Source organism: Anarhichas minor, unplaced genomic scaffold (genome assembly GCF_050575085.1).
Source record: "Anarhichas minor isolate MPS153535 unplaced genomic scaffold, ASM5057508v1 ptg000073l, whole genome shotgun sequence".
NCBI classification, from domain to species: Eukaryota; Metazoa; Chordata; class Actinopteri; order Perciformes; family Anarhichadidae; genus Anarhichas; species Anarhichas minor.
This window is the reverse complement of record NW_027466519.1, coordinates 7,712,501-7,738,231: the sequence shown is the minus strand read 5'-3', so window position 1 is coordinate 7,738,231 and position 25,731 is coordinate 7,712,501. Positions and strand designations below refer to the sequence as shown.

The 25,731-nt window shown below is 42.4% G+C and overlaps 1 protein-coding gene across 1 annotated transcript in view; it reads left to right on the top strand.

Annotated features, from left to right (window-relative positions):
* Positions 1–25,731, top strand: part of dcc (DCC netrin 1 receptor) — a 233,678-nt gene that overhangs the window by 123,708 nt on the left and 84,239 nt on the right. Inside the window, exons 8-12 of the mRNA XM_076079935.1 lie at positions 8,622–8,781; positions 12,734–12,888; positions 14,151–14,299; positions 14,907–15,045; positions 17,533–17,582. Coding sequence (XP_075936050.1) covers positions 8,622–8,781; positions 12,734–12,888; positions 14,151–14,299; positions 14,907–15,045; positions 17,533–17,582 — 653 coding nt within the window. The remainder of the gene's footprint in view (positions 1–8,621; positions 8,782–12,733; positions 12,889–14,150; positions 14,300–14,906; positions 15,046–17,532; positions 17,583–25,731) is intronic.

Sequence of the window (25,731 nt, the reverse complement as noted above, 5' to 3'; positions counted from 1 at the left end):
CAGCTCGTGGCTTGTAAACTCAGGGCAGTGGGTAATCCCTGGACGGCTGCATCTTGTGCTCATTTAGACAGAGCGGGGGGGGGGGGGGGGGGATCCTGGATGACTGTAGCTTTATCTTATTTATACAGTAATGGATCATTTCTGGACACCTCGAGCTTGTGCTGGTTTCTACGAGGTAGTGGATCATTTCTGGACGACTGCAGCTCGAGCTCATTTATATAAGTCAGCGCATTGCTCCCCGACAGCTGCAATTTGTGCTCATTTGTACAGGGCAGTTGATAAGTTCTGGACGACTGCAGCGGACTGCTCGTTCATGCATGCTCGTGTTGGTTTACACAGGGCAATGGATAATTCCTGGATGACTGCAGATCATTTACTGCGGGCAGGGGATCAGTGGCTGCGTTCGAAGCATTGAATCTCTGTCCCCTGTGTGTGTGTGTGTGTGTGTGTGTGTGTGTGTGTGTGTGTGCACAGCAGCAAGTGGGAGAGCAAACAGGCTAAACATTAATAATATTGAAGCAGAATGTTTTGTTACACAGAACAAACTTGTAGATTATGCATTTATAAGGGCACAGAAAGGAAAGATGGACAGAAACTCCACACCGACCGTGCAGTCACTTTTCGTGTCAACGCACACGATGCGGATGAATGATTTTTCCATCTTTGCTTCTCTTGGCCGTTTCAGTTTTGTTCTGCTGCCACGTGGAGACGGGACTCACCAGATTCTCTAAACGTGGGATTTCCCGATCCTGCAAGCACTTTTCAACCTTTAACAGGGGGGGAATCCTGCATGCATGTGTTCCTTCTGCACCAGTAGCACAGCTGCACTCGCCCCAAGGTCTCCAGTCCATCCAAATGACGGTTGGCCTTCAGATTTTTCCCTCATTCTTAAAAAATTCAGTCAATGATAGAATTTTGTCTCAGCGCGAACTCTGCAGTGGATCATTCCTGGATGACAGCGGCACCTGCTCCTTTACATGCATATTGATAGTGGTGCTCAAGCAAAGAGATGGATGCATTCAGTCAACAAAATATAAAAAAAAAATTTTTTCAGAGACACAATTTTGGGTCGGTCCATAGCTTTTTCCATTCCACCACTCTTTGTCCAGTAACTGTCCAGGGAACCACAATGCTCCAAACAATAGATCTAAAGAGTATGGGAGGCAATTAAGCTGCTTTTTATGTCCGTTCCACATAAAAGATGCTCACATTATTATATGAAAATCCATCTTCAAGTCCAGTTTGCAACCCCTGGTGACAAACATACACATGGTACATTCCATTCTTCTCAATAACAGAAGACAAAATAGTCTCCGTGTCACCAGACACATTTAACTTTCCTGTAAAAGTTTGTTAAAATCCACAAGAAACTCAAACTTCCTGCTATGATTCATTTTATTTTATCATACGCTGTCAGTCTATGATTTTGTAGTTTCAAAACATTCAAAACATGAGGTATTAAAATGTAGAATGAGATAAGAGGAGAAGGCTTTACATCTGGTAGAAAGCGGAGATAGGGAGAATCTGAGGCAAAAAAAAGAAAACATGAGAGGAAGTGAGATAAAGCACCATGAATCTGTTTCCACGTTACACTCTGGGACACCAAGCAGCAAAAATCCTTCATATGATTTAGTATTAATACATGTATTCACTCTTTCTGAACTACTACTGTTCATATAATTATGATGATTACTAGCGCTAGCCTCAGTGCAAACTCAGGCTCAGTCTCTACTCTGAAACAGGGACCATTGTGAAAGACAAGAACATAGCGCTTTTCCCAGCAGTAGTCTCTGTGAGGTCAGCTTACGTGGGACATAGGTGACCAGTGGAGACACTTGGCAGTGTTACCTCTGATCTCCTCGCCGCTACATTTAAATGCAGTCAGTTAAAACGTTGACCTTTCGATGAGATGACTGCTGTGTGTGATAACACCTGACAGTGACCCATGGTGGACGATGCTGAGCCCTGAACCAGGACCACGATACATACAGCAGTAGGACATCCCACTACCCATCAGCTCATAAAATGAAGTATGTGCAAAGTGCTGCAAATGCAAACTCACACAATGGCAAGAAATTGTTTTAGCGACTTATAAATTGGGGAAAATTGATAAAACTACAATTACTCCAATTTAAGAGAGGTATTGCATTGAGGTCTATTTAAAGCAGGGGCTGTTAGTTAGATATCGGACAAAGACTACTGTGATGTTATATGTCCAACTTTATTGATCTGTTTTTATATTTTAAGAAATGGTTATGCCACGTGCATTTTGAAGTAAACATCATTTTGTATTTCTTATGTTCACTGTGTGTTTGTGTTTCCTTAAACATAAAGATATTCATACTTTAGTTCTCACAGGCTGAAATTGTAGGAAGACAATATACATTGGAATCAAATTTTTTTTCAGTATGAATAATGTGAGACCTTGCTGTTGCATCTAAGTTATAGATGTATATCTTAGGAGACAGTTTCCTTTCTTTGCTGACGATACACTCAATTTGACTTTTTCAGACTGGTATTTTGGACCTTTGGTGTGTTATGTTGTGATGAACGCTAACAGCACTCTGGAGAGTATTAAGGTGTATCACGGTGGTCTACACTGGAAGAACCAGTGATTATTACAGGCTGATCATGCTGTTAGCTCAGCCCTCCGAGGTCACCGCGGTGTGGGCTTGGCTTTTTTGGCACTGATGAGGGTCTCAGAGTTCGGTGTGTGAGCTGTGTTTCCTGCTTTCACAGTAAAATACCTTCAGGGCTTCAGACACAGAAAATGCCACATTGCACTAAATAAACCTGGAATTACTGACTGTAACAAAGAGCTTTTACTGAAAACACACAGCAGGTCCAGCCAACATACAAACACACACTCTCAGCTTTCACAGTGAATTATTACAAAGGTAGAAACACACACACTGTCATGGGCAGTTTACATTCACAGACACACACAGAGCTTTCACAACACATTAGACGACACTTACACACCCCACGCCTCACACTGCCTTCGGTACGGTGAAGGAACAGTCCAACATACAGGTTCATCCTGTTGTTTCTGCCTTAAAGTAGGGGAACGTTTTAGTTTAGTCTTTTAGTCTCTCAAGAAAAACAAACCTCCCACCAACAACTCCACAGCTATAAAACATAACTCAAACTATATATATATATATATATACAAATATATATATATATATATATATATATATATATATATATATATAACCTAAATGTCAAAAGAAGATGCTATCTCATTAAAGTGTTGTGTATTCTACTCAACCTCTAGTATATGTTTTTTCTACGTGCCTTTATTCAACTTTCATCCATTAAAGTCAGTTTCCAACTTCAGGTCAGTTCAGTCCAACTGTGCACACACACCCACTGTGCACACCCACCCATACACACTCAAGATTCTAGAGATTTTACTCAGACACCCACAGCCCCAGTGGTGGAGATTTACAGGAATAAGTATCTATTTTAAAGGAATTTAAAACTAGAGGGCAGAGAGAAGTGTGTGTGTGTGTGTGTGTGTGTGTGTGTGTGTGTGTGTGTGTGTGTGTGTGTTACAGACGTTTTTAACGGCAGCTGGCTGAAATGAGCCCTGAAATTGAGTGCAGAGAAAGAGAGAGAGTGAGGGGAGAGGCAGTATGAATGTGAAGCAGAGTGAAGCTGAAGCGAGTGAATGAGCTCAGCAGTCCTCGTCTGCATAAATAGAGGTTAAAAAAGAGAGTGAGAGTGAGGGAGAGGGGCATACGGAGAATATTTATCAGAAAAATGAGCCAAAGAGATTTTGTCTGTACCTGTTTGAAATACCGGAGGTCCTTCTACTGCATTAGCACTAAAGAGAGTAGTGTTGGTATAAACCCTTGCAGTGTGAGCTAAAGTTAAGTTGTATTTGATTTTACTTTTTTCATTTGTACAACAGAAACTAATGAGACCCTGCTATTTGTCTTTATAGTTCAGCAGCAGCAGTAGCAGTAAGAAACAGTAGCAGCAGCACTAGCAGGGAGCAGCAGTGGTAGCAGATATCACCAGCTGTTGACTGCAGCATAGCAGTCAACAGAAGTCGTAGTGTAAACGTTAAGCAGCAGCGACAGCAGCAGTGGATTAGATAGTAGGACTGGGCGATATGAGGATATACATCACTAATAATATAAAAAAGCCTATGTCTATGTCGTTCTAAATATTGTATCAACCAGAGGTCTAACTATTTTATGGCAATATTTGCCACAGTATGCCACTCGCTGGTCCCCAGCTACAGTACAGGCATTACATTGTCATTAACCAGCACAACGTGCCTTTTTGTTTTCTTGACCTTAAGCGGACTACAGACTACTGCACACAGACTGTGTTAACACTGTGTTTAGTCTGTCGGCACTGACATTAACAGGCAAATGAAGAAATGTGTGGACAAGCACACCACCCACAGATAACACAGATAATAATGTGATATACTGTATATGGACGTTTGAGGCTATCACGTTACATGTTCATTTGAAAAACTACTGTTTACACCTAACCTTGGTTATGATAACCAATGTGTATGGTCAGCACTCAGGTAGATCAGCCAATCATCAGCCGATCTGGATGCTACCAATGACTTAATGTTCCTGGCTGAACGTATGACAGAAGGCTCTTACTGCATCGAAAAGACACAAAATAAAAAACTGTGCCTAATGTAGACGTTATAAACTCAGACAGAGTATGATGTTTGAGTATACATGTATTTTCAGGAGGCAGATTTCATTCCTATGTTTATGTAGAGCCTCTCTACATCTTTTGAACGTCAGTGGAAACGCAGTACACTGTGTTTTCTTTATTTATGTAAAAGTTATAATTTCCAGTGCATTTTTTTTTTTATATAACACACGTGCACACGCACACAGAAAAAAACACATTTCTGGTAGAAACCTCAGAGCTGAAACCAAACTCCCCTAAAGATCATTCAGGCAGCAGAAACAATATAAATGCAGAACAGCTTGTAGAAAATGGACAGAGTGATAGAAAAAAACGAAACATGGAGGCTTTGTGTGTGTGTGTGTGTGTGCATGAGCGTGCACACCGGTATCATCGGCCGTCTGGCAGACTGCAGTGTTATTTTCAGCACTTATTCAGATTGTTTTCCAGCTCTCTTTCTGTGGTGTCTGACTCTATTATTTAGCCTACCCGTCTATTTTCGGCAGAGAGTGACGCTTTACTGCTCAGCGCCGGCTCGGCTTTTGGGGCTGGGTCACCGAGCAGGAACGAATCCGCCCTTCACACCCCGAAATCTCATCTCACTGAGACGAACGGAGGTGTGTTAACACCCCCTCTGTTTCCATCTACCTTTCTTTTTTTCCTCCAGTTCCTCCCACTGTTCATCCCTTCGCCTCCTCGCCTTTTCTCCTCTTTCTTTTCTTGCAACGTTTGCTATTTTCCTCTCCTCCCCTCATTTTCTTCCCCTTCCTTCTTTCACTTTCTACATTTCCTCATCTGTCTTATTTTTCTTCATTCTGGTCCTCTCTTTATTTCCCGCCACATCCTCTTGTTTCTCTCCTCCATCTCCTCCTCCTTTTCTTCCTCCCTCTCATCCTCTTTTTCCCCTTATTTATCCCTCCTTCTCCTCCTCTCTGTCTTTCTTTTCATCATGTCTTATAGTGTGAAATGTGAGTGTGTGTGTGTGTTCAATGACGCTTTATTGACATGTACAGACATGTCGGAGGCATTTAGACTCTGTGGAGAGTCACAACCTTTGACCCCAGGGACAGATTGGATTTTTCTCAGTTTATGATGGAGGAGAGGAGACAAGTGGAGGAGTTGAGGACACTGACAGTTTGGTTTCAGATCATCAGTTTTCAGTTGGGACTCGTTATTTTTGTTGAATGACGACATCTTTATACAACCCCCCCCCCATCATCAGTTCAACACTAAAACGTAAGACAACTCATCAGCTGTGTGTGTGTGTGTGTGTGTGTGTGTGTGTTACACTGATCATTGCTATTCTTTCTGCCTTGGGGACTGTTCTCTGTAGTTGTATAATTAGTGGAAACTTCAAAAGAAGAACTACTGTTGATCACACGCATCACTCTCCTCTCCAGAGGAACTCCAGGCCTTTTTCTCAATCTGCGTTCCCCTCCGTTCTCGCAGACTTGTGAAGGTCGTCGGATCCCCGACCCGTGTGCTTATTCAGCCAGGAACGGTCGGGAAAGCGGTTTTCCTCGGCAAGTTTTATCGAGGACATTACGGGAGCTTAATTCAGCATTCGTATGAAATATACATACGGGGAAAAATGCGCGTAAATTCGTTGATATCCCACGAAATGGTTTAGTGTGTCATCCACGTAATCATGAACGAGGAAGTAAAAAGAATGCTAAAGCACACATAGGGGTCCAGCAACCAGCCATCTTTCAGCCAGGAGGCCACTGTTTGGTTCCTCGCGTGGAACCAACAGTCAATGTTGATGTTTTTGTGACGTAACTTGCATTCTGTCCCATGGTTATTTTAGCTCAAACGGCGATCTTCTCCTAAACCTAAGTCGTTTTGTTGCCTGAACCTAACTGTGATTCCTCTGAAGACAGAAGTTTATTTAGAAAAGAACGTACGCATGTAACGAGTGTTGCTGGTCTTTCACAGGAAAACGCAGAAAACAATTAGGAGAAACTTTCACACAGACTGTTGTACAAGGATCCCAGCATACATTCCTTTTCTACCAGCGGGAAACACGAGCCAAACCCTCACAATCTTTATACTACAATCACAATAGTTCACCAATTTTTTTTTGTGTGCATTAGGGTCAAATATGCAGTCAATTTATCAACAACAAATGCCTACTTTGAATGTCCAATGTCGGGTTTTACACAGGCGGCAACCTCCGGTTCTACCGAGTGAAGCCAATGCGGAAGTGTCTTAAACCTGCATTCTCTCTACTGACCAGCAGGGGGCAACTCCTCCAGATTCAAAAATAAGTCCAATTGTATAGAAGTCTATGAGAAAGTGACTCTACTTCTCTCTTGATTTATTACCTCAGTAAACATTGTAAACATGAGTTTATGGTCTCAATCTCTAGTTTCAAGTCTTCTTCAATACAGCATGATGTTCATTTAGTAAATGATGGTCCATTTAGAGTCAAATAGACCATAAAGCAGGGTATGCTTTAGGGCGGGCTTACTGTGATTGACAGGTTGCTATCAGAGCCGTATAGGGCGTCTATATGTCACTCCTCCGCATTCCAAATATGGTGATTTCTGTTCATTGGCTGCAAAAAAAACATGTTGACGGCCATAATCCAAGATCCAGCGAAACCGCCACACTGGCGGCTTCAAAACGGCAGTTCACAAACCAATGGGTGAAGTTACAATGACTACGCCCACTCCTTATATACAGGCTATAGTTTTATACTGACTTCTGTATAGCATGTTGATCATGAGCATTTTGATAATGTTAATGATAATTTGAGAGTTGTTGCTGCAGAACTGGTTGGTCGGATGTTTTATTTAGTAGCTATAGCTCTGCGTGCCTTCATATATGTCTAGATCTCACCACACACATGCATTGGTGTTGCAAACACACATTACAGTGATGGAAACTGTTGCTTGTGTCATCATGGATGCTGTTGTCCCAGTTGCGAGTCACGCATTCTTGCAAGTTTGGACCGATGGGTTTAACTTTCCAAGCTGGAAGTTGACGTTCTCGTTATTGAGACAGACCTTTCCGGCTGTCTTACGAGGTTCCTTCAAAGTTCCACTCTTATTGGTTCTATCAGTGTCAGTGGCATCTGTCAAAGCGGTTCTTACAGAGGTCCATGGAAGGAAAGGCCGCTAAGCAGCGGCTTAGCGCCACAGCAATGTTTTACCATTGGTCAAAAAGAATGTCAATCAAAAGACTTTCTATGAAAGGTGATCCACAACAAAACGATGGAATAATGTAAGCAAGCATAAAGCGGATCAACGGGCACGTCACGATCGAAGATGTTCATTTCGTTTTCATTTTCATTCTTAAGTGCTCGAAAAACATTTACATATTCAGGTAAATATGTCTGTCATTTGTGCTTTAACTTATTTGGGAATGAATTTAAATGAGTCTATAAAAACAGTCTTTCCAAGACCCCATACATCAACTTCTCAAAGGAAATAAAATCCTGATTTTAACATATTTCAATGTTTGAATGAATCCAGCAAGGCCCTTCATCAGATCCTCACATTGTTCTGAGTTTTGAATAAATGTGAGGAGGCAGCGGTGTTTACGTTCAGGTGATTGATATCTGCTGATTGATGACTAAAGTCTTCAGATGCTCTGCCGCTTCTTTTTCTTGCCTGTGATCTTCTTTACCGCTCTTCTTCCTCCTTTTCTTCCTTCTTGTCTCTTCCTTATCTGCACATCTCATCCATCATTTGCTCCTTTTTTGTTTTTTCTTTTGCTCTGCCTCCCGCAACCTCCCCCCTCCGCCTCCACCTCCTCGTCCCTGCTTCTCCCCCCTCTCTCCCTTCCCCCCTCCCTCCCTTCCCTCCCTCTCCCCTGGATGAACCCGTAAACAGAGGCCACGTCCACTCAGTATAGACCTGCCCACACACCTCCTCCTGCTCCTCGCCCTCCTCCTGCTCCTTCTGGCACCCCCTTGACTTACTACTCCTCCTCCTCTGATCCCCCACCAGTGTCCCCCAGCCCGGGCGTTGCCCTCCCCTCTGCCCCCCGCGACCTGGTCCCTGTCCTAGTGTCCAGTCGATTTGTCCGACTCAGCTGGCGCCCCCCGGAGGAGACCGGAGGGATCGTGCAGACCTACGGCATTTACTACTCCCAGGACGGAGTCGAGAGGTAAGACAGACATTTATTCTCTTGGACTCTGTTCAGTCGGACATGGATTCTGACTCTAAGGAAGCGGATTCCAACTGGGAGGTTCGGGAAAACCCACAAACCTCTGTCTACTTTTTCACACTTTCTATTGTATTTTTTCTTGTGAATGTATTAGATACGCTGGTATTTGATCAAAAGCCAAAGAACTGGATGTATTCAAAATTTGACCAAATATCGCGGCAATCTATTCATCTGTTGCGAAATTTTGCTGAAAACTACAAACGTGAGCCTCTTGGTGGGGCTCGAGGAAAAGCCAGGGGATCCCAAAGATCATTGGGATCCGTCCTGTGGGAACCATGAATTGCTCGTTTCATGGAAATCCATCCGATAGTTGCTGAAATATTTCTATCCGGACCAAAGAGAAGGACCGACAGACCAATCTAGCTGAAAGACTAATCGCCATCCATAGAGCCACATCGGTAGCACGCCATGGTAGCTGTGTGAACCAAAATACTGTAGAACATAAACGTCTGTTGTTGACTCAAAAAGGCACAAAGGACTCACTAACAGAATGTTTAAGACAACACTTTTCCCACTTGATCACAGCTCTGGTGCACACGGCAACTCTGAGCGTTCTGCAGTAAAAGCTCTGTGTGACATATTGGCGAGTCCCCCGCTGATGCTAAATGGTAACCTCTGACAGTCGGGGGCTCCAGCTGAAGGCTTTCACACCCAGGCTTTTAAGCTTTGTTACCTCGGGGACCGACCGGCCCGCAAGCGCTTTAGGCCTCCGAACACCGGACAAAAGAGCCACTGAAGTTTCATCATGAAACGAGAGATTGTGTCAGCCCTAATGACTTACAGAAGGAACGGAGGCAGAGGTTTTTCGTCAGCTCTAATGACTTAGAGAAAGATATAGAGATTTTTCATCAGTAAGAACTTGCAGGAAACAAGAGAGAAGGGAGGGAGGGAGGGAGGGAGACTTAGAGGGAACACAATGAAGGATTATAGGAGAAAGGGAGATGGCAGGAAGGAGAGTGAAGATGATTTCTTTAGACCAAGAGGGAAAATGGAAAAAGAGGGGAAGCAGAAAACATTAGACGGACAAAACGATAAGTTTTTGCTCTCTAGTAAGAGACTTTTGGCGCTGCATGTCTTCTCTAGGCATGTCATGCTGCTTATTCGTTTCAGAATATGATAGTTACTCATAGGCGCCATCAGGAATACTTTACCAAGTCAATGAAAGAAAAGTTTTAAGCAATGTCAAATTGTGGATTTTGTTTTGATAAACCTGCTGGTCTCTCCTGTATCCACTGCAGCCCAGTGTCCCAATTAGATTAGTACATGAAGGATCTGCACAAAAAATTATTCCTGTGACACCTCACTTTTCCTCGTGATTAATTTGCACGTCAGTATATATTTGTTTTCACTATTTGTTGTCATGACTACTTTTACACAGAACGTGAATATTATGAAAACGCGAGATTGATTTTCGTAGACCAGATCCACTGCTTCTGTGTTAACCTTTCACAATAAAATCCCTCGACACATACACTGCCTAACTGTTCACCATGCAGAGAGATATTCACTCAGAGCATTTCACTGGAAGGAAACTTGATAAAATAGCTTACAGTAACAAAGCTATGCGATTATTTAGCTCAGAGAGAATGGCCGACGCCGCTCTGGATCCCTGCCGTTGGTTCTCAGAATACTTGCAGCGCTGCCAGTTTGATTAATTTTGCTTTTCCGTGTCATTTGTTGGTCGGAGTGGTTTGACCTAGATGATAACGTCAGAATGCTAACATGCTAATATTAAGCAGGTACAAATGTTTACCATGTTAACCAGCTTACTTTAGCTCGTTAGCATACTAATATTTGCTAAGTAGCGTGCAATGCAAAGTACAGCTGAGGCTGAAGGGAATGTCTTTAGTTCTGGAGGAATTTAGTCATAACCCAAAGTATCGAACAAATAGAAGTTTTGACAGATGATGGTTCTAGAGGGAAAGTTAAGGCATCACCAAAGTTATTAAAACCAACAAACCAAACCAATGCAAAACATATTGTCATCACCTCTTTTGTGTTTTCGTGTTTATATTTGGGGTGGATGTCATTTGAGTCTCACTGTTGCCACCGAGTAGGTCACTCGGCTGTTTGTTTTTGAGCTGATATTTCTTCACATCTTGCGATTCTGATCCATGATCCAAGTTGCACTGCGCTAGCTTCTCGTGTTTGTGCTGTAACCACACAGGCGGACAACAATCAGTGGATTACTTTCATCCTGAAGAAAACATCTAAACATGATGATTTCAAGGAAGATCTCAAGTTTTAAAGAGCATCCTTTTTCTATTTTTTCTACACAGACGTCTGACAGAAAAGGTGTCTGTCAGGTTCTAAGAGTGAACACAGAGAGGACACATCCCGTCCACCACCATGGGACAATATGAGCTGCACATCATTTAGAGAAATGTGTTGATGGCAAACAAATTTGGATGGAATTTAAAATCTTGAAACTTTTTTTTTGTACAAGACGCTCACTGGCTCTTAAGGATGAAGTTGTTGAAATGCATCATCGTCGGTGCAAGGCCGAGGGGTAAAAAAGAAAGACGAGGATGTAAAGAGAGAGGTGGAAACTGAGAGAGGTTCAGTTTATGAGAAAATGAGAAGGAACACTGGACAGATTGAGAAGGACTAATGCAAACTGAAGTGTCTCCGTCTGTGGATTATTTGATTGCGAGTCGACTGAATGACATCAGACTGTGGTCTGTGAAGGGCAGAGAGAATCCCCACTGTGTGACAGACACACCCGCTGGTTAACTTGACATGCAGCTCGGCCTCTCTGCCGTTTTCAATCAGCGGCTCAGAGGGAAATATGGATTCAAAAACCCTGAGAACTCCACTCACCTTTTGTCTTTTCTTTGACCCTTGTGTCTCGCTGCTGCTGCTGCTGCTGCTGCTGATGATGATGATGATGATGATGATGATGTTGGTTGGTTTGTCGCCCTGTCAGTCTGTCTGTCCAACACTTTGGTCCAGAGACAGATATCTTGACCTAGACTGGCATGCTTGTGCTGTGGTCCTTCACAGTCAGCAGAGGGCTGTGGTCATTTGAAATGCCCTTAAAATTAACATCTAAACTTTTCCTTTTCAATTAGAAAAGTCACATTGAAAAGGCGAGTGTAGCCTTCTAGAAATGAGCAGCAGACGTTCTTGAACCTCCTTGTCAGCAGTAATCATCATTTTATCATCTTTGCTTGTTGCTTAATTTAAACTGTCCTTTTTCACTGACAGTAGTGGGAAAATAATGATTCTACACTGCTGCTCTATCATTTATTTATTTAGTTTTCATCCGCCCCTCTCTCTAAATGAAGGCAAATCTGGGAGCCCAACAGTGTTTGCGTCAAATCAAGTAAACTGCATGAGATCAATGTGAGAAAGATAAGCCATCAAACTGCAATCAAATTCTACCAGGATCAAGTTTCCCATCAGTTTTACGAGAAGCATTTAAAAAAAAAAGGTTCAATATTAAGTGTAAAAATCATTCCAAAGATATTTTCCCTGTCAGCTTTCTTTACTGTGAACTGAGCAGAAAAAGGTCTGCTGTGTGTGTTTGATGCTGCGGTGGCAGACGTGCTAATCTTTGCAGCTGTCTCTTCAGTGATTTGGTGATTGGCTGAGAACTGAGAGGCTGCAGATGTGCTGTAATCTGAGGATTACTGCAGTCACTGCGGGATTACACCGATTAGTTATGATTACGGCCCAGATCATCTCTAATGTTACAAAATAAAACTGGAATATATTTTGAATACAGCATATTCTTAATAAGATAAGTCATTTAAAAAAATGAAGAAAATTAAATAAATAAAGAGTAATATGTGCGTAAGAAGATATGGTGATGATAAAAATTGTATTATTACAATGCCAATGTGTGTTCAATTTGCAATTGAGTGTATGACGCTGTGTTTTCCTGCTTCAGGGAGCGGTCAGTGAACGTGTCGGAGCCGGAGTCTCTGGAGCTGATGGTCTCCAACCTGAAACCAGAGGAGAGCTACAGCTTCAGAGTCATCGCTTACAACGACGTGGGGCCAGGAGAGAGCTCCGCCCACCTGAGGATCACCACCAAACCAGACCGTATGACAGACACTCAACCCCCCCCCACACACACACATCTGAATCTGTAATGTGTTTCTTGCTTTGTGTATGGCATTACTAGACAAGAGACAGTTTCCACAAGTCATCAACAGCTCCTGCAGCTTAAACGGGGCTAGTTGAACGCTTTTAGGGTTGATTTACAGGGGCAGACTGGGAATGGAAAAATGGCGGTGGACTTCATCCATCCATCCACGAGTACAAGTGAAAGTGTTTTGCCACATTTGAGGAAATTTGCTCCAGGGAATCCTGGAATAAAGCTGTTGCCGGCATGGAGGCATACAATTGTTGCTTCTACCGTAATCGCTGATTTAATGCACCACCCGGCGAGCATGCAAAGTGACCCAAATCAGTGCACCAACCATGTTGCGTGACCAACAGGTGCATGTAGCTTTAGCTAACATGCTCAATTGCTCGTGGTGGATCCTCCGGTGGTTACGTTTGCTTCCACCAAGAAACTTTTACCTTCAGTGAGGTGTGTGAGCCGTTTCTACTGTTTGAGACAATAATGTCTATCACAGTTGTGAATCCAGAGCCCCCTCTCCCAATTATAGTAATCCAGAGACAGGAGGGAGACAAGAAAGAGAGAGAGAGAGAGAGAGAAGCATCCATAAACAGCCTCTGTTTCTAGACGCCTCCCTCTGCTGAGTTTGGAGAATCGTTGACTAATTTAAAATATATATATCTGCTTTATTCTCATTAAAGTGCTGTGATTGATAAATGTGTTCTTTGGTTTGAAACTGGAGCCTTATGTTGTAGTTCTTTAGCCTTCCTGAGGCTAACGCCAAGATACAATTTGGAAATCTGGGTCTTCACGTACACTCAGGAAATTGATTGAAAACACATAAATTACTTTCATATTATTATTATTCAAACCACATATTTTTGATCTATTGGGAGAAACCAAGCACTCCTATGTAAAATCAGATATTCAGCCCCCCCCATATAGCCAGAATGGAATGATCCTTTGCCACTTTTGTGACGATTTGACTGTTCTGACCTAAAACAATATTTAGTTTAAAGATGAAATAAACCAAACGAAAACATTAATAAAATAGTTTTTAACGAATTCTTAATTTATGTATGACCCTCCAATAACTATTTGAAAAGCCCTCAATGCTGCGGAAAATGGGCCTACAGTCACTGTAGTGATGGTAGATGCAGCAGTGGAGGGTGTAATATTAGCAGTATCAGTATCTGTGGGGTGTGTGTGAGCAGTGTGTTGTCTCTGTGTGTCTCTACAGTGCAAGTTCCCAGCAGGGTGGAGTCTCTCCAAGCCGAGGCTCTGTCTCCGACCTCGGTCCAGGTGAGTTGGGAGCGTCCCAGCCAACCCAATGGCCCCATCCTGGGCTACAGACTGCTGTGGACCGAGAGCCCGTCTGCCAAGGAACAGGTCAGCACCGTCACTGCCTCAACCTTTGTTCCAGGCTACAACAGAGGAAGTGTTTTCTGAGCAGGCTTAGACTCTGTGGTGTTAAGAGTAAACTCATGATTCTGTTTCATCAAATGATTCTAAAGAGTGTAATTCGATATGGCATACATGTATGGTATGGTCAGTAGGTTTAAAGTCTAAGCTCGCACGTCTTACTCAAACAGCCAGGATGATCATAGGGAACAAAAGAACAACACTATCTTCAGCCCTGATATGAAACATCTGTGCTCAGGGAGGCACAGACAACTCTAAACGACCCAACACATATTCATATCCATCCTCCATCAAATGATTAAATAGCAACAAGATACAATTTTATTGGGGACTAATATATTGTGACTTGATTATTTATTATCTGTGATGATCACACCTGGTGTTATTACCCGTTGTATTTAAGCATGTTTATGCATGAGCTTCTGTGTGATCTATGTTCTATGCGTGCATGTGGATTTTGACGCTGGCAAGTGTATTGTGTGATGCGGCGGCTTGGCGCCCAAGCCAAACTTCCCTGCGGCACGATAAAGTATATCTTATCTTAACTTAACTGCTCCTCTGTGTTTGTGTTCAGAGTGTGGAGGTGAACGGACTCAACTACAAGATGGAGGGACTCAACAAGTTCACGGAGTACACGGTTCGGGTGTTGGCGGTCAACCGCTACGGACCGGGCACCGCCCCGGAGACCGCCAGCATCACCACCCAATCAGACGGTGAGCTCTGCCTTAACGTGTCACTGTTCACTGTTCACGACGCAGTGACGACAGTGTTCATGTGTGTCAATCAGTTCTCACTGCAGAATAAGGAAAAAAGCAATTGTACCCATATTAACAACAGCCTTTCACAACTGTGACATGAACAGAATCAAAATGTTTAGTTATTTATTTAAAGTGAAAACTCTTCTTTTGTTTTATTCTCTCAAAGTCTGCAAGTCTCTACAAAAGATACACGCAATTCAACAACAAACAAAAACACCTTAGTCACATCCACAGCCATATAAGGCTATTCACACCACAGGAAGAGATGGAGAACTGGGTCTACTTTATAACATGCTGAGGACAACAGCAGCTATGGCCCTGAGCAATGATTTCAGTCGGACAATTGGGAAAGATTCTGTCGTGGAGGAAAACATTACCATCATTAATTAGTCATGAATTAAAGATCAATGCATTTAAAACATTTGCAGAGCAACTGCGGTAATATTTAAAGTGGCATTAGCATCTTTAGTTCTTGTATGTTATTGAAGTTCAGGTTGTAAAATATTCACATGGAATTTCAAAGTAAAACTCCTTCAATTACGAATAAAAAAAAACGTTCAGCTGCTGACTGGAGCTCAGACGGGTCTGTTGTTAATAAACTTCCACACAAGGACATTGAGAGAGAATGGAGGCGTCCGTCCAGCTGCATTCACACCGTAAAAACGATCGGTAATAACACACACACACAGACACACAGATGCAGAGTCTGCATTGTGAATCTTCCGGCTGCGTCTCAATGAGAACAATGACTCATGTAGCTAATTGAATCCACAGTAAAAGTGACACACAGCAGCTGAATCAACAGATAAGCTTCCGACGGTTAATCAGGCGTCTGGTTGGACGGACGCGGGCCGCATGCAAACCAAAACAACGCTTTGATTCTCGATTTTGAGCGCCTCCGATTGGCGGGACGGCGGAACTACGTGTCCGCGGCCTCTTCATCATCCTGCTCATCCTCCTCCCATCTTTCGTCACATTAGTTCTCTTCTTCATCCTTGTTACTGCCTCTTTATTCTTTATTTCCGCTTCCTGTTCTTCACTTTTCCTTTCCTTGTTGCTCTTGTCCTCCCCTTCCTCATCATCGTCTTTATCTTTTTTTTTACTTTTCTTGTTTGTCTTCTCCATCCTCCTTTTTATTTTTCTGTTCTTCTTCTCTTTCTTTTTTTCGTCCTCTTCCCCGTCTTCTCATTCATCTTTGTGTTGTTTCCTTTTCCAGAACCGACTTCAGAACAGTTTGTGTGTTTGTGTGTGTGTGTAATGACACCTGTCATGCGTCCTGTGGTAATCTTGTTTTGCTGCGGTGCCACAGTCAGATCTCGGAGGGCGAACGCGTCGATCCGTCTGCCTCCCGTCTGCGCCGATGTCATCATCAGGGTGATTGATTGACAGCAGGGATCTGTCAGCGAACCGAGTCAGCCAAGCACTCAGCCAACGCGCTGACACTAAAGAATGACGATAATGAGTGAGTTCAGGACCAGAGTGCTCTGAGGGAAACAAACTCCTTTTTAGATGAGTTTAGAGTAGCACAGAAACTGGAAGCAGGGGGAAACTGTTAGCCAAGCTCGAATGAAGAAATACACCAGCGACTCAGAAACAGTCTGGTTCATTTATGACATCGATATTCATCTTGTGCGATTCAGTGAATCCCAAAATGTCAGATTGTTCCTTTAATTCCTGAGGTCCTGACTTCACGTCCAGGTTAGCTTCTGTAATCCAACGTCTGTCTGATAAAAAACAAAAAGACAGAAGTTCACTGACCATTATCTAAAAGAAGTCGGCATCCTCTACAGCGCATGCTATCAGACTGTGAAACCCTCGTGTCCCTCTGAACCCCAAAACCCGCCGGCGGGATTTAAACAATCACCAAAACTACACAGCTTCCTATCACAGCCAGAAGCTGGACAAACTCACAATCGTCAGATTTTCATCTCTCTGACGGCCCTCAAACACGTCATGTGTCACAAACGCTTCCGTCAGTAAAAGCAGCCGAAACAAAGCTTCAAATTTTGATATTGTATTCAAACACATTGTATTATACGCTGAGGTCCTCAGCACAACTATGAAGCCATGATTGACTCAGATGAGACCGACAGTCATGTCACAAACATTCCGTGAAACTTGGACTGAACTGCAGGCTGCTGATAACCCACATACTCAGCTGTGCTGCTCATCCCAGAAATGCATGTTCCTTACAAATGGGGCACCGTTTAAAAGGTAACTAAACAGGCTTTCCAACGGTATAAAATTCATTGCCAAGAAGCATTGTTACAACAGAGAAATAATCTACCAAACACTAATTTCCGAACTTTTTGTTCGATGTTTATATAAGAAAACATTATTTTCTAAAGCAACAAAAGAGAACCTGTTGGTGGGGTAACATGAGCAGCTGCTTTTATCGAACCTAATTTAAATATTTACACTGTTTTTTCTTTGTCTTTGCAGTACCCAGCGCTCCTCCCCAGAACATCACCTTAGAGGTTGTCCTGTCCAGGGTGAGTTTTTCATTATTTTATTCCCTCCTCTCTCTGTCCACATCTGCACCAACAACAGCAGTCGCCTCAACAAACTGCTCCATTCATGGTGATATTAACAGTGAAATATTGAAACTTTATCTACTGGAAACTGACATTTTTTATCCAATTTTAAGACAGACTTTTTGAGGTAGTCTGAGCTTGTTATTCCAAATGTTGCCTCCATAAACCATTCAACATGCTGATTTCCCAGGTTTCTCCACCCAACACATTCTGACACACTGTGACACTGTCATCAGTCAACTGTTGCTCTCTGGTGATCTGGCCTCATTGTACTGATGGATGTGATCTACATCCGTATATGATCTACATATGTGTACTGTCCAAGCTGCTTCAGGTGATTAATGGGATGAAAATGTGGTGGAGGACCATACAACACATTTCCATGGTCAAAAACTCCTGTACACCCCAAAAACATATTTTCTTGCCTTTTTTAAAACTCACTGACCTCCACGCCCTCTGACGAAGGAGACAACTGGACCGGGTGTCCTGTGCCATGCAGGGTTCTCCGTCCAAAAGCTTCTGTTTATTATAGTGTATCTAAATCAGGTGCTCAGAAGCGCAAAAAGAAAAAAGAGTACATTTGTTCATTCGTGCCGGTGTGAAACCAAATGACGGCCCACCACTGATACACACACACACATATATATATATATATATATATATATATATATATATATATATATATTATTATTATTTTGTGTGTTTTCCTACAAAAGTCCAGCAACACGTGTAAATTTCAGCTTGTTACATGCATACTGTCTTTTCAAAATAAACTCACAAAATAAACTCACAAACTCTCTTCAAAGAAAACTCAGTTAGGTTTAGGCAAAAAAAAAAAGTAGTTAGGTTTAGATCGTTGTTTGGGTTAAAATAACTACAGAAGTTCCGTTGCTGAAGTAGACAATTTACGTGACAAATAAATCAACATTGACTTCTGTAAAATGCAACAATATTTTGTCTTTTGGTCCGGACCAAATTAACTCAACCTTGAGATGTTGAAGCAGCCTTAAAAATATAACAGAAGCTGTGAAGTGCAGAAGTAAAATACATACAAATGACCAAAATACTGCTTGAGGTGAAAGGGAGCGGTGCATGCTGGTGTTCTGAAAACAACAGGAAGTTAGTTGTTTGGCCAGTTGATTTGTCCACCTACATGTATCAGCACTGTCTGCAGCTGCAGCAGATGCTGTGATGCTGTGGAGGATTTTATGGTCTTTTGGAACCCTCAGTGCACCATTGCCAACAATTTGCGTCCGAAATTACCCATCCTCGGTGTCATAACTCATTGTCAAATGGCAACACACAGACGTAATGCATCCATTTCTAGATTCAGTCAGACCTCCATTGGGGATAGACGTCCATAAATCATCCAAAAATCATCCAAAAAAAACCCACGCTCCTTATATCTCCAGAACTTGCCTGAGCATACTCATGTTTTTAGTTTTGTTTAAGTGACAGTTCTCTCGACATAGATGGATGCATTGCAAACAGGAACTGCTTATAGACAGTTTGGCATGCTTTTTATGGTGCCAATTTGCCAAAATGTAGAAATATAGGGTGAAAAAAAAGTGTGGAGATATTGTCTACAGGCCCCTCAGTGACTCAAAAGAAAAAATGGAAAAGAAGAGAAGTTTGATCAACTTTCATTCAAATGAAATTGGTTTCACAGCAGCCATTCAGATACAACAGAAGACATACATAACATTACATAAATATGTAAAACGTAGACAGATGGGAACAAACCAAAACAACCAAAACACACCGTGGGCAGTTGGAGTGACAGTCAATATTAAACTTCTCTAACAGCCAATCACATCAGCTCCTTTCACTCTATCTTCAATTCAATATTACGATACAGCATCCCAGATACACTTTCAAGGGCAGGTCGTGTTGTTTATTTTAGAAGACAACTTCATGTTCTTCACTCTAAAAACATTCCCATCTCTGTTGTCTCTTGACTGCATCGGGTCGTATCAGGGTACATTTACAAGTGCACAGCACTGCAAGTTAGCGATCTGTCCTTTTACATAAACAGAGAGCTCCCTGTAATAATCCTGCTGACTGCACAGATTTTATGCTGATGATCCAGAGAAGGAAATGGGGCTTCGAGATTTGCCAGAAGTATAAAAGTCTGCTGTACTGCAAATGATCTCACTGTCTTAACTTGGCATCTGTGTGAAACCAAAGCAATTACTGTGTGATTGAGGTGTCGGGTCAGAAGAGTAAAATGATAACTGTAGGGATTCCAGAAATGATGCACTTTGAGCAAAACTAGAGGCTGCAGATATGATGCTGCAGCTGATGGTTGAAGGTTTACATTCAACAAACCTCAGGTTTAAACGGCTACATTACATTTAAGTGATGGGATTGTGTGGGTAACCCACTCAGTGATTATATCCAAATGACTGATGATAATTAATCTAAAAATAAATACATTTAAAAGCACCTATAGTCAATCCTACATTGCCGTAATATCAATATCGCCCAGCCCAAAGTGCATCTCTTTTTTTATCCAGAGTCTTGAGGAACCGATTTTCCACTTGAAAACTTTACGAGGTAAAAGAAGTTGTTTCACTTGATCAATTATGGAAATTGTAGGCTGATCGACTGACCAATTCACACCAAATGTGTCCATATCTTTATAGTGTAAACCAACTTTTACTGGAAGATGAGCACTGCTGACGAAGCTCCACTAACACTGTGACAAATACTCCCGCTGGTCTGCCGATAGGAAACGTTTAATGTTAATTAGCAGCAGGAAGCGCTGGGGTCCCATTAGCTGTAACTTTACACAATACAGCTAAATGTGACCAGTAAACGTTAAAATGCAGTAAAGCTGATATCTGAAAATATGAACAGGAACGTAAGATTAAGACTGAAACTCAGTTCAGTTCAAAGAGCTAAACACAAATACTTAGTAATATAACTCCACCACACAGTCTCCAGCACAGCCAACCTGACTGCACTGTATATATATATAATTTATCAATTTTTTTTTGCAGAGATGCACACTTCTACGAGGAAACCGTGGAACAGCTTTTCCACCAGCTTTTCTAGCTGGTTGGAGAGAATGGAAACACATTAATTGTGACAACATGGAGGGCACTTTGGGCTCCGCAATTTACACATTATGGTTTTCTGGCTCTCCAAGCATTTGTCTGTATTGCCCACACCAGCAGCCAGCTCTGCGAAAAAGCGTGTTTAGTTTTCTCTTTTTATCATCAGGTTGTTTCATCCTCCTCAGAAAGCGGCAGCAGAGAAAATGATTAATGTTTCCAGAGTTGGCTCATAATTTATGACCATAAAGAGGAGGTTCACACTGTCTCTGGAGAGCTGACCTCATTTAGTTTCTGTTCGCTTATTTTCCTGCATGTGATTGATAATTCTCTGCCGATCGGCTCTCGGGTTGGGCCTGATCAATCAGTGATGTCAGAGTTTGACATTTTAAAGCCTCATGATACCAGCTCAAAAGGCGTCCTCATTTTAGAAATGTTGGCTGATAAAAGTTAAAGTAGCTGAACGCTGAATACCAAACATTCTAAAGCACACACCCTTATTGCTATTTCAATCAAATGTGGATTAATTGTGCAGCCCTGGTTCTGTAGCATCAGACGGGCAGAACTGCAGCTCCACATAGTTAATTAAAGTAAAACCTAACCATGTGAATTTAAAACAAAACTACTTGGTTAGGTTTAGGAAAAGGTCGTGGTTTGTTTCGTAACATGCATGCCTGTCATTAGTTAAGCATGTAAGTTACGTAACAAAGCTAAGGTAAAAAAAGTCAACATTGACTTCGGGTCTCACATGGGACACAAACAGCGGTCTCCTGGGTGAAAGTCCTGTGATTGCCTTGTAATTATTTGACCCAACCATCCAGCCTCCATGGCTACTGGAGGTCGGGCGAGTGAGGTCTAACAATACAAGGAGAAGCAGTCTTCAGGAGAAAATATACTTCTCATGTTTGCCTGCGCTCTTTGTGTGAGAGTGTTAAGATCGGGTCCATGTTATCCACTGCCGATGCATTGGTGGCTAAATGGTCAGGCAGTTCTCATTCACTGTTCGTTCTTACACCTACGAAAAGTAACGCGCTATAATTTGTATATGAGCCGGGACGTATTGGGCGGCCGCTAAGAAATGTGACTTAGTATAAAGAGAGACAAAGTCCATTGAGAGAGGAGGACAGGTCAGATGGACGGAGCCAGGAGACTGCCTCGTGTCGAACCCAAAGTCAATGTTGATTTATTTGACCTCACTTTTGTTACCTTACATATTTAGCTACGTAAGATACATAACAAACAAACCCATTTTAACCCAACGATTTTGTCCTAAACCCAAGCAAGTCATTTTGTTGCCTAAACAACAGCTTCAGTACTACAGGGCCTGGTTCAGGCGCACTAATCGCTGGTGTTGCTGGACTTTCGTAGGAGAACACATGATAAAGGAGCAATAACGTTAGATATGTTGAAATGGTGTATATACTGTACGTTGCAATATTGTTTGCTGAAAGTTGTCAGAGATAGCAAGTATGAAAGCAAGTAGACAAGTACTCTTAGCTGAAGCCATAGTGCTGAAACTAATTGTGGTAATGTTGCCGGATGAAGTTAAATATATCTAAGCGTTAGCGCTTAACAGCAGATTTTGTGCTTTTTAATTGAAAAATCTATAAAAAAACTGCATGTGATCTCTTAACTGTGCTGAACTCCTGCTGCTTCCTGATCAATGCTATGCTACCCACAGTCAAGTTGTGTGCGTGTGTGTGTGTGTGTGTGTGGGGGTGAGGGGGGGTCCAGCCTTGGTTAGTTTCCCTGCAGCTCACTGCAGAGGAAATGTGAATCTTTCTGCTCTCTTCAAGTTTCCGCTGTCAAACCAACTTTTCAGACAAATCTGACATTTCCTCAACTTTCCTCCAGTAACTGTGGCGTTACTGTCAGTGTGTGTGTATGTGTGTGTGTTTTTGAATGCTCGGTTGAACACACAGCCAGGGTTTACAGTATCAGATGTCAGTCGGTGTTTCGTTTTTTTTACCCAGAATTCTCCAGAGAGTCCAGCTAGGGCAGGGGTCACCAACCTTTTTTAAACTGAGAGCTACTTCAAGGGTACCGAGTAGTACCAAGGGCTACTTATTTGATACAAACTTCCTGAATAAGAAAGTTGCACAGATCACCTTTTAATAATATGTGTGAAGAGACTGTCTGATCACATGTCAATGTTAATTATTCCTCACAATAATTAACAATGATTTCCACAACATGATGGTAGGAAACACAGATATATTTAAACATTTATTTCTCTTATTCTGTTTCAACATTTGAAAGTCAGAGGTATCACATCTCTGATATTTTTGTAAATATCTTTCTTGACAGTTTTGTATGAATAAGCACATTTGTAGCATTTGGTTCAAAATCACACCTGTTATATTTTTGTAAAAATTATCACTTCTAACATTTTTTATGAAATCATTAACTGTCATATCTTCAAATCATGTCTCGTTGGTACTAACCACCACTTTTGTAACATTTGTGAACAAATCATGATCAACAAATCAACTCTGTGACATGTTTATACAAATCATCAGTTTTGAATATCCTGTGTTGTTTGGCTTTGGAGCGGATGCCATTTATGATCTTCACGACAGGAGTCAAGTCATCACATGATCAAAGCCGGTTACTTTTGCACATAGTGCCTGCTGGTGAATGATCCAGTGGTAATGTAGACATTTTGGGAAGTCTGGGTCACCTTTGCATTGCGCAATGAACCTGCATGCCGGCCCGTCATGGCGGGAGCCCCGTTTGTTGTCACCGACACCATTTCTAATGGTACCTTTACCATTACTAGTAAACTAGAAACTAGTAAACAGTCTCGTCTATAGCCGAGGGGGGATCCAACCCTCCGAGGCGCGCGAGTATCTTCGGGCGCCCGCGTTCAAACCTCTAATCTGGGCCTTTTCGATCAGATTGCGTTGCCTCGCCTTTACCCCCGCCACCCCCGAGTTGTTGCCCCGCGGCCTGTTCCGAGGACTGACGGACCTGACGACGGGGTGCGCTCGCCAACGGGCAGCGCCCACCATTCGGAACCTGAAAACCCAGTGGGGTACGGCGGCACTTCCTGGCTGTCCGCCGTGCGCCTCTGGGTCCCAACTCTCTTATGACGAAATATTGTCATTTTAAAATCAACATTCATGCAAGCGTTTTTGATTAAAAATGAACAGCAACTAAAATGTTTAGACGGAGCTCGTGATTAATACTATTTTTAGAACATGCCTTGCGGGCGACTCACGTGGTCCCCGCGGGCGACCAGGTGCCCGCGGGCACCGTGTTGGCTACCTCTGAGCTAGGGTCACCGTCTGTGTGTCTGTTGGAGTCAGGATCAGGAGCGGATGCTTGGAACATCCAGCACTCTGCAAACTCCTCTTCGGCTGTAAGAATAGCTTCATCAAGTGCTCCTGTTGGAGCGATTAAGCATCCCGGTGCCTCGGCAGGAGTCAGATGTGTTCAGAGAACCCGGAGACTCACTTTACATTAATTAAAAGAACTGTTGGCGAAGGGTCCCACTGAGCTCAGTGTGAAGTGTTCATTTGACTTCTGAGGATGATGGAAACGGTTCAACAGAGTCCATTATGAAAACTCTGAGTTAATATCCGTCTGTAGGAGGCTGTGCTAGTCATAATTCATGCTGGTCTTCCAACATGCATTCAATCTCTTTTCACTTAGACACATGTTCCCTCTCGCATTCATGTTGTTTCACTTTCAACAAGGCATTTCAAGAATTTTGAAGGATTCCGAAATGCTGTATCGAGGTGTTGCATCGATGTCATGACATAACTGTACTCTGACCTGCTTTCCTCCATTGTTTCATCAGCAGTTAGTAGAAGGTATTTGACTTCAAATAAGTGGAGCGTATGTATTTATGGTTTGAGAGGGACGTTCTGGTTAAAGAGTAACTTCCTGTACCAGTTATGGTCAAGTACACCAAAAAAGACATTCACACATACACACAAACCCTTAATCTGGAGTAATAGTCAGGCCTCTAATGTCGACATAGCAGTTCCATGAAATATATAAAAGATATACTGCTACAAAAGCCATTTTGTATCAATTTAAACAGACTCAATTATTGAAAAGAAGTTTTTCCTCTCAAGTCTCGAAGGTCATTGCTGCAGAGCGTAATGACAGGACAGAACATCTTCAGGTGCTATAACACAGTTTCACTAGCTGCAGTTATTTTAGGATAGTTTATGATCCATGAAGAGCTGCCGGACGAGACCTTTACTGTCTCAGAGGAAGGCAGGAAGTTTTAACTTTCACACACTTTGTTCAATTTGTGTTTGTCAGTAGAAATGTGCTGAGGTCTCTTCTAGTGTCATTCATTCAGTCGGTTGGTCGTTCACTCCAGATCTAAACACACTCTGTGAAATCATCCATCACATCCTGCTGAAAGCGTGAAATACCAGATGTTCTCTCGCCGTCATGCACCTGTGATGATGTCACTCAGCAGCAGATGATTGTGGTTAATCATCTCGGATTCCCTCGCTCTGATGTTTGGCGAGTAGAGTCGTCGTGGTAACAGGATGATTACACCCAACGATACATAATCATCAGTTCGCTGTCACTCATCAGCTCGGTTTCACACTCAAATCAAAATACTCTCCTCTCAATCAAGCATCACTCCAACTTCACCTGAAGCTCCGCCCACCTCATCAGGAGCCCATCTCCCAATTAGTCAAAGCGGTAAACAGCCGGGCTCAGAAGGAACCAGGGAGGGTCTTGTGACCAGGAAGTCACGGGTTTGATCCCAGAACACATTGTTTTGTTTTTTCCCCCCCGCTGGAATATTTTGGAATGTTCCCAAATGTTTTCTGTCAGTATTCTGAGGTAAATAATAATGTATACTGCTGAACAGCTCATCTTAACAAAATCAAAAAATATATTGTTTTGTTTACATTCAAAGACTACAACTCCCATGATACTTGCTTTCTCTGGGGGATTTCTAGCAAAGGAAGAAAAGAGCTTTATCCTGCACGTATATAAATTGCAAATAACACATTATGATAAAACTGGTTTTCCTGCTTTACATAAAATTGGACGTTTTACACTGGCTTCACTCGGAG